The sequence below is a fragment of the Dermacentor albipictus genome, chromosome 1 (genome assembly GCF_038994185.2).
Source record: "Dermacentor albipictus isolate Rhodes 1998 colony chromosome 1, USDA_Dalb.pri_finalv2, whole genome shotgun sequence".
Lineage (NCBI taxonomy): Eukaryota > Metazoa > Arthropoda > Arachnida > Ixodida > Ixodidae > Dermacentor > Dermacentor albipictus.
The window spans coordinates 274,139,590-274,151,326 of NC_091821.1; the positions used below are offsets into that span (position 1 = coordinate 274,139,590).

An 11,737-nucleotide genomic window follows, 5' to 3' on the forward strand; every position below is an offset into this window, starting at 1 on the left:
TGCAGTGGCTTTGTCATTGTCGGATGGCAAACAACGGGCATTGCAGTGATGGCATTCTGGTTCTTCAGGACCCAGAATGCCAAGCCTCGAAGGTCTGTCAGTAAAGTTATGATCACTGTATTTGGCCACAATGAGAGAGCACAAATTATAGAAGATATTGACTCAGGTGGTAAGGGAAGCTTTAGAAAGGCATTTTCAGTTTGAAGGACAATGTGCCTACTAGCGAAATACAGTACAACTCTCATTTCAGAAATGAAGCACCCTTAAATGTTTCACTGGACTATGTGCTCTTAACAAATTCATAGCAGTTTCATGCCTCTTGTCATCTCTTGAAGCTTGCACATCTCTGTGTTAATGCGAGGTGAAAGACCTGTGGCTACAACCACAAGCTCATTTGCATATGACAACAGGCCGAGCTTGTTTTTTAAAAACTTTGCTCACATCCTTTTTTCAAATTCTTGAGACCATGCATGTTCTTGAGACCATGCATCAGCATGTCAAAGCTATCTCATGACGCACTATATGGTCATGACTCAGTTTGAAAAAATAGGACAGGCATACATTAGTATGTTTCACTAAGTTTTGTTCTTCCTTCTTTATTATTCTGCTTGAAGTGTTGTTTTTGTGATGAAAGCATATAATGCTTTGTGCAAGCTCTGTTTCACACCAAAAAGCCAGAAAAATGCAACCCCTTTGACAGCTAATCAGAGTTTGAACTGAGATTGAAACTAGATAGAAATCTTTTCTGTGTATAACCCTGTAATGCCACACGTGTCATTTTTGCTACGCTGAATTTGATACCTGAAAATTCCGATCTAAGTACAGGAAGCTTAACGCCTAGCCTATATAGTCACATTTTTATATTTTGGAGCAAATTTTCAGTTGTGGATAGTTAATGTACAAATGAAATTCTTACTCTTTAACATTACGTTTCTTTTGTACAAATGTACTTTTCGTGGCCAGAAATAAAGGTGAGCAAGTGCAAATTTTGCTTGATGTGGAACTGTGTTAGGGCTTTACAGGGTTAATGTAAGCAGTTGCAATTCTTTATAATAGTACCAAGCAATATCTCACCTATTTCATCGTAACTCCAATGATTGCTGCAGTAGTCATGCAGAGGAGTCTCAGATATTAAAACAATAGTGCCTGTTAGGCCCATCTGTCATATCACTTAGCACCAGTGTGCTTGCCAGTTTCCCTGTGGCAACTAGTGTTTTGTGACACATTTGACATCGCACTGCATTAAAGAAATGTCCAGTTTACCCTGTGCACTACCTTCAGCATTAGCACAGGTTTTTTCTTTTTTTATTGTTGCACAATAAGTCAGTCATCATCACCATCAATCCATTGTTGTCGCATACATACAATTGCTTGCATTAAATTGATATCTGGTAACACCTTGTGGGGCAGTAAATGAGGTAATTGGCCACCTGCGAAATGCTTTGCATAACGTCATTTTCTGCACTGCACGAGATCTTCATATTCTTTTTTATGTCTCTTTGTTGTGCCTTCATATAGCAAGTTGCAGTTTGCAATTTTGCGAGAGTGGACAAGCACATGAATGGATGATTAGTGGCCACAGTGCTGATCAGCCTTGATTGGAGCATCACTGCATCTCGCCACAGAATTTAGGCACAGGATTTCTTCTAAATGGGTGTGTGACAGTTGGGCGCGTTGCCCTTAGCTTGGTTCTCCGCTGTGACCAGCCTAATGATTTTGTCGTTTTATTGCTACTATAGCGTTACTATGTCTGACAAAGCAGTCGTAAAGCCCCCTTAGTTATTGGACGAAGTCTGTTTTCAATGAGCATCTTGTAATGCATCCAAGCCTGATGAAGGAAACTCATTTGTTCTTTTTTAATAAGCTGGGAGTCTAAAGCTTATCAAAATGTAGCACAATAACATTGCAAACTTGTTTTCCAATACAAATAAAACATAGCAAAAAAATTGTATTTTGTGATATGCAGAGTGTGCCTGTTAGTAGTGGCAAAATGTAATTTAGGAACACAAACAAGCTACAGCCAACCTTTAGAGGCGCAACTTACTGCTGAAGACCTAAATGTTATATAGCGTACCTTTTCAGCATGTCAAAATGCTTCTTGTCTACTTCAGAAATTTAGCTTTGATCATGCATCATGTTGCCAGTTGCAGTGGTCACATCCTATGATTGCTGCTAGTTTGTGATTAGATAAGTGCTGATAATTCACCTTTTGCATTGCGCTGTGGTGCCGCCTTAGCAGATGCCATGAGAAACATAATGTTCGGCGTCGAGCTGTGCAACATACACAGCGGCATGAAAGTGAACTGAATTGTTTTTGTATATTTATCAGTCGTTTTAGTCATTTTCTTTTTTCGTCGATAGATACTTCTTAGGCAGGACACTGATGCCAATGATCACTCGGTGGACTGACATCTAGTTACAGTGTGACAGGCTTTCATGCCAGCTATGCTGACAAAACTAGTCGCTGAAATGTGATTGCCACAGTACCTTCGCTTGTATCTATATTTAGTTCAGTTTTGACCATACTGATTTGGAATTGAGCCCAATTTGCTTCGTAGTGCACACAAGAATGGGGAATACAGTTGCCACTTTTGTAGAGAAAAAAAAAACTTGTTCAGGTCTAATGCATATTTTGGAATCTATATGAAGCAGTTAAATAAATGAAACAAATTGTTCATCTTCTGCAACGTGTTTTGCAGCATAGCGATTACATGCCTGCCTGCCAAATCAGCAAGATGTGGAAACCCCCACCACGCGAACCACGCAACTGCGGATTACACTTGTCACTGCGGTCTGCCCACTTTTTCATCACGCCATCTTCGGGATCAGACCAGTTTACTATTGCACTATCTCCAGGGCCGGCCCACCTTACTCAGCAAGAAGCCAACCGAGCAGATGCGCGAAACCTTGGGAAAGAAGGCATAGAAAGCTTCACTTTAATAAAGGAGTTGTGTGCTTGAAGGCGCATATTTCGTGCACTGAGGATATTAAGGTACCGTTTGTTGTTTCAATGCGTAATTCTGTATTGAAGAGGGCCAGCCACTGGCACATCTGTTGGGTAGTGTAATTGGGCTACATGTAAGCCAATTTGATATGGGTACCATGTTTTGTGTGAGCTGTTTGGCAACACAGCAGCAGCCACGGTCAGTTAAGTCTGGGAGGGCTTGCGCTTTAAAACCAGTTCTGAGATGTGTGAGAGGGAGGGGGGTGTTGTGGCAAGTACTACATGCAAAATTACAAACATAATGAAAACAAAATAAAGTGGCGATACGTAGAGTACAAACCTTTCATGGTTTAAATTTACTGAAAGGTCTCGTATAAAGTTTTGTATACTGTTAAAATCTTCGTGCTGCTGTTGCAAATTATTTATTCGTACGGTGTATTAGTAGCCTACGAACAACCCAGCACTATGTAGAAATCTACATGACAAAATACATACCTTTAAGAGTCTGACAACCACCCAAAACGTGTCAAGAGATTTTGATGGGAATAAGATGACCATGATTTATGGTGATGAAATCAAGCATGCTGGTTACAGTTTAGGTACGAATTATAATTGCAAGTTAGCACAGAAAGTCGCGAAAAATGGCATCTCGAGCCACTTGCAGTAAAACCTTCATACTAGAGCTGGATTATGGCAACGTAACTGCAGATTACTGCAATTGGCTGTTATCAAGTGCACGCTATGTATTGCTTAAAATTGCAGTCTTTACAATATATATGCATTTCCATTTTGTTGTATGTGTATTATGATGTAAAAGAAAAGTCTGTTGTGCTAACAAGCAGTGCTGTCTTTGTGGCAAAATCGTACTGACATATCCTAACCACTTCCCAATGATGCTATGTAGAGTCGCTATCGTGCTAACCTATCACTGTTTTCAGCATGTTTCCAGCATATGACTTCATAAACACGATTGCGACTGCAGATAAAAAAATTCTGAAAAAAAATTTTTCCACAATATTTCCACATTACCACTCTAGGATTGGACACTCTCTGGTAAGGTTTGTTGAAAAATAAAATTTTTTTAAAATTCAGAGCCATTTTACTCTGTGAAGGTGGATGACGAGTGAAGCTGTGCATGTGGCCTTAATGGCAAATTGCCCATTGTTGTGTGCCAAACACTGTATGCACATAAATGCAAGGCGAAGCGTGACTAGTCACTCCTCCACGATGTTGAGCCTTGGAAGATGATGAGGCAAAGGGGGGTATACATACGCATGTATTGTTGCAAAACGTGGCACAATACCTTTTACTAACGAATTCTGGCACATAGAACAGACACGCACCTCACTGCATTCTGAGGGCACACACTGCTTCACCGTGGGCAAGGCGATTGTGCCTTGGTCGACGTCCCGCAGTGCAGTAATGGTTGCGAGGTCACTTGAAAACTTCAAGCGGTCACACACAACACAGGCCACACACAATTGGTTCCCCACAAATTCCCTTTGAAACCTGGCCATTGCTCCGGTGAAATGTTCCAAGTTTGTGGGATCGGGGCCACATGGACGGTTTGCATTGGTCCTGGCGGGCAGCACACTTACAGGACTGGCACTACGGGAGAGCGGAAGGAAAAGAAAGGAGATACGCAAGCGCTTGGAACGCCGACAAAGAGAGGGCGGTGCGAATTTAGACATGGCTGATGTGGGCCAACGTGTAGTATCTGTTCTTATCAGCTTGGTATCTGATACGGGTTGTATTTGGACCTAAGATATCAAAATTATTTTTGCAAGTTGGCGGGGTGCTTAAAGCTTGCTTCACCTCCACTGCAGGTCGGCACGGTATTGCACCATCTTCAGTATCGGCCCACGTATGGGGAGAAATTCTCGATCTACACGGCTCGATAGACGCACGCAATTTTTCTTCAGAACCTAGCCATATACAGCTTTGTTGTAAAAAACAACTGTTACCATGAAAATTGGCTGTCGGTCCCTTTAAGGAATAAAGGAATGGATTTGCTTGCCATGCATGAATGCCTGGCAGAGCACTTTCAGTGCACCTTATAATGCACCGATTTATGGAGATCAGGAAAACCAGCAAATGGTACGTAGGTTGAGCTGGCGTCGGCAGTGTGAGGGAAAAACCAGTTGTGCTGGTGAAAAACTTTCTAGGTAATCCCAATTCAAAAATCGGCAACACGGCACGGTGCCAACATCCCTATGTCACCATTCCCAAATGCTGCCAATTAATGTAACTATATATATGGGTAAATCTGTACGTATTGCTATGCTGACATTTAATTTCTGAGATGCACTATTTGCCTCTATGCCAAACAACCAATAAAGGATAGCCCCTGTGGTTGTGTCTGCGAAGTCTTTCTGAGCTGTCGTGTGTCCGCACACATAGTGTCTATGTGTTTCACCAGAAAACTGTGTACACAGTGTGCTCATACAATACTACACTAGTATGGTATCAAACTGCATGCATGACGAAGAGTTCACAAAGATCAAGAACCAGATGCTCTACGATACTGTCTCCCAGTCACTATTATTGAAGGTGCCTGCAGGCTCATGCCAGCATGATGTTGCTCATATCTGCAAACCTGTGTGTCTTGCAAAGTTGAGATTTTGATGTCTCGTATGTTTTCGACTAATCTGAAGCAATTGATGAATGGTGGCCCCAGGTGCCAATGTAGACAATAGGTGTGAGCAGCATGTGCAGAAATTAGTTGCGAAAAATTCCACGGCAGCCTGTTAAATGTGGAGATGCAGCCATCATGTTGTTACACTGTGACAACAAACTCATTGTTCTCTCAATGATTACACTATTTTACGGCCATTGGCAAACCGTTAAGACTTGACATTGCCACAATCTGATGACAGGGGCCACTGTTGTCAGTGGAGCTCGAGCAGTAGTCATCTGCGACGGCACCTTAACAGAATACCGTTGTGAGCACCTTGTCGACATTGCATTGGTAATGTAATTTTTTTTTAAATACTGCAGGCAGCTATGCTGCCAAAGCAGGAGAGGTTGCACAAAGAACATTTCTAAGGACTTTTCAAACAATGATACATTACATTCAACAGCAACAATGTTGTTTGTGTCCAGATCGACTATGCTCCTGGCTACTTGCACTGTACCATACACGCCCATCGACTGATTCCACACCGTGTAAACTGTTTCCAGTGCTCGCCACTTTGATACAGTGCATGTATGTGTTGTACGAAAGGTGGCTTCGTGCGTCACCATTACTGGTTGCCATGTAATTTTTTTTTTTTTTTTTTTAAATCTGACAGATGGACTACTTAGCTTTCAGGCGATGCACGAGCGCAGTATTTCATAGCCTTGTCACGAAGCCACAAGATATAGTATGAGATTTCCAACAGTTGGGAGCAGTGCCTTTCTCATTGCATATTATACTGGACACTATGTTTTGCTATTTCCCCCATTTGCATAACCCATTTGCATAGTTGTCTACCACTTCATGATGACCCGCCGTGGTTGCTCAGTGGCTATGGTGTTGGGCTGCTGAGCACGAGGTCGCGGGATCGAATCCCGGCCACGGCGGCCGCATTTCGATGGGGGCGAAATGCGAAAACACCCGTGTGCTTAGATTTAGGTGCACGTTAAAGAACCCCAGGTGGTCAAAATTCCCGGAGTCCTCCACTACGGCGTGCCTCATAATCAGAAAGTGGTTTTGGCACGTAAAACCCCAAGTATTATTATTATTACTTCATGATGAACTGGCCGACAGTGGACCAGCACATGGTGTAGAAAGTTCATTGACACATTAGGTGGCATGGTTTCTTTTTTTGCAACAGTAGTAACTCACTCAACCTACTCGCAATCACGGCCATCGCGGCACAAACACCCATGCACATTAACCGAGTATGTATGCCATAATGACACATCCAAGAATTCTTTTTTTTCATCTCACTATTAGCGAATGGAATCATCTGGGTCATATTACTAGTACTCATTCATTGTCATCATTTTCGTCACAGATGGAGCATTTGATGAATCCACAGTAGCAGTGTATTAGTTGGTCTGCTAACCTTTAAAAATCATTTTTACAATTTGTCATGCATGCAAAGTTGACTGCTTGTGAAGTTGGGCCTGCCATTGTCAACGACGTATCCTTATATATCTAATTTATCACTTTTGCCTACCTGTATTTGATATGTTGCTGCCCGTGAAGAATATGTATATTTGTCTGCTACTGCACTGTATTAATTGCCCCTGCTATGGTCTTGCAATAAGACCGACAGTGTTGCAGATAAATAGATAGGTCTGCAATGTAATGCAAGTAATGCATGTAATGCAGCTGGCCAGGAATCTGCTTCCATGGTGTATGTAGATTGACTACAGAGGTTGAGAGTACATGTGCCGATGCATCAAGGCTCAAGATGCTTGGATGACCGCTATATCTATTCAGCTATTAGATTTGGCTAAGATGCCTTGCAACCCTCTGACAAGATGTGCTGCATCGTAGTCGACAAAAAACTGCACTGTTTTATATCTAGCCCTCTTTCCTTGCATGCTTAGCACAGATGCTTCAACCTTACAATTTGTGTTTGCCATTGGCCCTAACTGTACATTGTAAATTACTGCATGCTGCTCTTGCAGCATTTAATGTAAGCCACTAAGAATTTCATAGATAAGCTTTTTCTTGCTCTGTGCTTTTTTAGCAGTAATCAGTGTTAGCTTAGTCCCCAGTCTGAGCTTTGATGTACCTCAAGCACATGGTGGCAGTGGAGCAGAAAGAGAGGCAAGTTACATTTAGGGTTTTGCAAATATTCAAGTTACTCGAGTTTAACTAATTTCTTGAATGATTCGATCCAGTAGTCTAATGCACAATTCTAGAATCAAGAATAGCTAAGCCCGAAAGGGAAAATATCCACCCAACTATAGCATGAAGCAACAAAGGAAACCGATGAGGGTTTCTCAAAGTTTTGCAGTTGAAGAAAAGCTCTTCCCAGCCTGCAGATCGAATCCGAGACCAAAGCCGCTCTGTGGTGGTCATCCTACAATCCAACCTGACCAAGGATCTAGCAGATTGTAGGGCACAAGACCAAATTAATCGACAACTTGAAGTGCAGGAACACTGCATATGGCATCCACCCTGTGGGCTTCCGTAGAGCTCATTTTCCGTAATAGTTAAGCCTCTCGCAACACTTTGGTAACATTTACTTTTAATAATTAATTTGTGGGTTGTGCTCTCATCCTGAGTATGTTTGTAGCCAATTGACATCACAATTTGATGACAAAGGCCACTGTTGTCGGCGGAGCTCAGACAATAGTAATCTGCGACGGCACCTTTACAGAATACCGTTGTGAGCAGCTGAAACTACTACCGAAAAACTACCCCCATCATTAGGACGTGTCACATCATCCGAATGAAGTCTTGGTGAAAGATGTTTTCAGTTAACTCATTCAAATGTTGTTTTACTCACTACTGCATAAGCGTTATGAATTCTTCTCTTCCAACAAAGCCATCCCTTACCATGTTTTTTTATCACTGTCATTGTGCAATGAACATCATGTCGATTGTATTGTTTAATGCATGCACACTTGTTCCACCCATACAATCTCCTAAGAATGTCTTGGCCCTGAGAGTGCTGCTTTGGAAAAGTAATATGTTAGCTACTTGCACTATTTGGCACAGTTCAGTTCATGCCAACGAGGTTGAGGCTTTGTGTGCCTTGAATGTGCAACATGTAAATAGGTACAGCAGATCTTGTCAGTTTCTCTATAAAGCCACATGCTAAGCACAAGCAGAAAAGGGGCCTAGGCATTCAGTAGATAATTGGGTTAGATGAAAGCGTACGAGTTCACTCGTATTAAAATAATGTGGAAAAATATACGGGTTTTCTTTTTTTAAGCATTACAGAATTTTTAACCCTTCGAGGGTCCAAGATGTAAATGTATGGCGCTGTGAACAAGTCCCAAATGGTCCATGTCGTATGTTTACGACGCATTCTGTGTGTATGTAAAATGCGCTAATTTTTCAACTCTATGTTGCCCTGTGTTAGATACAAGAAAGTGTCCCCCCCCCCGCTCTGTAGTCTAATAGTTTTCATCCCACAGCTTTCTTATGCAGGCGTTTCAGCAACTGCTTGCGTGGGTGTATGGCGGTTAGTTTTGGTTTAGTCTCGCGGGCCGTGTCAGTTTTTTGCCCTCGCGAGGACTGACATCTACCTTGTTTCTAATCTCTCGAAGGGTCACCGCTAGATGCTCGCTTGTTTATTACTCACAAGGCTGCGATTACATCGGTTCACACGCGGGCACTGATATATACAAACGATGCTGCCATGTCTGCGTAGCTTTTCTTGAGAATCGCGAAAACTGATTGAAAAGGATTACTGCAAGTTTCTGACTCGTCCGGTTTTTCTGATGGGTGCACAACCACAGAGCTTTCTTAGCATGCACTCACGTATGTTGTTCGATTATGCCATGGTGCATCATGTTCATGGCTCTACTGCAAGTTAAGCAGCGATTCCTTTGTTACAGACTACTGCCCTAGTGCTGAATCGGAATATATGTATTTCAGTGTACCTACTTTTTTTAATTCATAAGTATTTGTGCAAGCCCATCTGTATTCATGAATAAACAATGCACGTTTACCTACAGCAAGTATTTTTTTTTTTGTAACTGAATGGTCACTAAAAAAATTGCGGGGATCTTTTTTTTAAATAAGTCAGTGAATATCTTAAATTTGGAATTCAAGAAATCAACCCCGAGGGGTCGCATTTGGCGAAATAAATTGATCTCTAAGGGTTAAAAATCGCCTCTGGCAGATAGCACAATTCTAGTCCTTAAGCTGGAAGAGGTGGACATTGCACTGGAAATCAAAGTTCACAATTATAATTTACAGATTTTTAAAATTAATTACTTTATGGCACATAGTGCAATTTATGAATTGTAGCCGGAGTGGGTTCACTAGGCATATTTGGATCTCTAATTCTTGAGATGGCACCAGTTTCGAGATACTCATTCCCAAAGCAGGCAACCAAATGCAATGGTGGTCCAGTTACTTCTGTGCTTTAATACATAAAATATATCGCAGTACGCATGTCTGCACATCTATCACACAGTATTAAATTTAGTGCATGTTATGAAGACACCAGAGATGCATTGGTCTGTGTCACATAAGAGTAACAAAAAACTACTGTTTGATCAAATAAATTTGCTAGTGAGGCTGAAAAATGTTTTCTAAAACTCTTCATTATCCTTAATTACAAACCATTATGAACCTGTATGAAGTGGTTCAAACTATAATTTTGTTCCAGAGCTGAACTGAAACCAAATACATTTTTGTTTGACAGCCTGGTCCAACCATCTAATTAGTTTTTTTTGGTGTGCTCCAACTCGCAGTTAAATTATGGGGTGTAACATCCCAGAACTGCATTGTTGGTTATGAGGGACACTGTAGTGAAAATTATTTTGACCACTTGGGGTACAACCCCAAGCAACAGTACACGGACGTGTCTTGTATTCAACCCCCATCATAATGTGGTCATCGTGGTTTGGCTGTGCAGTGTCATAGCCTCTGAGCCGCCACTGTAGTGGGTCCAATTTGGAGTCGAAAACCACAGTGAATCCCATTGCAACGATAGGACCCCCCCCCCCCCTTTTTTTTCTCTCTCTGTTCCTTATGCGTTTGGTAGGGTTTATGTGAATTTTGAGGAAGTGGTTTTCTGAGTAGTTTTCTGCATGTGTATTTCATTTATAGCTTTATATTTTGATGTATCTATTTTTTCTAGCAGTACATAAAGTAAACATTTTATTTTCCTGCAATCAGGGAAGCATTTTAAAGAATTAAGGCTTGTGCAGTTGTACCGCCTAATAAACATTATTCATGGGTGTGTCTCCTTAGAGCTATTTCTCCTGTTCTTTCCAGTTGGCAATACCACCTAGATGCTCTCTCAAATGATGACCATTGTGGAACAAAACTACACCTGAAAAGGTGAAAAAAAGAGTTCAGCTGCAGGCAGAGTTAGCAAGTGGCATGAGCTTTTGGCAGTGTTTTCTTGGTACTAACAATATAGGCAGTTGTTGGGAACACAATTTGGCACACTGCTTGCAGAAAGAAGTGATGCCCAAGTGAATCAAAAAGGGGAAGCATCTTTTGTTCATACTGTAGTGTGTATAGATAGTATTCATTTTTTTTAAATGTTATTGCCAGACTATTGCATGTTAGTGTACCATTGATGTTTCTGACAAAGCAAATGTGTGCTTTTTTCTCTCTTTGCCTGCAGGAGGCCGCTAGGGTTTGGGGTCAATGAAATGGCCATGAATGAAGTTTGCTGAGTTTCACATCTGGCTTGGTAGATCTTGAGGTAGGCATGCCTGTTCTAGCCCTTGCTGTTAATCGTGTCACCAGGAGGGCCTCCAGAAGCCTGCTCTTGCTCCTTGTGTGCACGTCTGTACAGAATAAAGCTCGCTTCAGTTGACTTAACTGCTACTTGGGCTGCCAGGCACGGGCACATTTCCCTCCCTAGGCCGGCTCCAAATCCTAGCGATTTGGACATATCCCACCTTTGTTTTCAGCAGTTTTTTTTTTTTTTTTTTCTAAACAGGCTCACTGTCATGGCTTTTCTGGGCGATATGTGCGCACTTTGTCCCCTTTGCCACCTTAAAAGACCTGGTGAGCGAACTGGAGTGCCTCTGCTATTATCGGAAGTGGTTCCAATGGCATAGCCAAGGTGGCGTGTTGCGAGGCACATCACTAAGTGGTGCTCTTGGACAGCTGTAGTTTCTCGTTCCTCTTTTACTGCTTTGTTTGGCATGCTGCTCTAA

General features: G+C 41.9%; 1 protein-coding gene and 1 pseudogene across 4 annotated transcripts in view; both read left to right on the plus strand.

The window, feature by feature from the left end:
* Positions 1-11,391, plus strand: part of LOC135908770 (casein kinase I) — a 72,946-nt gene extending 61,555 nt beyond the window's left edge. For 2 of the 4 annotated variants that reach the window (XM_065440611.1, XM_065440608.1), the window contains exons 6-7: positions 10,839-10,904; positions 11,197-11,391. In XM_065440611.1, the coding sequence (XP_065296683.1) occupies positions 10,839-10,855 (17 nt within the window). In that variant the 3' untranslated portion in view covers positions 10,856-10,904; positions 11,197-11,391. Of the gene's footprint in view, positions 1-2,699; positions 4,036-10,838; positions 10,905-11,196 lie in introns of those variants that run through there. The other 2 variants (XM_065440610.1, XM_065440609.1) reach the window with 2 other exon arrangements.
* On the plus strand, positions 4,634-4,813 carry LOC135908795 (U2 spliceosomal RNA; annotated as a pseudogene).
* Positions 11,392-11,737: the final 346 nt, after the last annotated feature.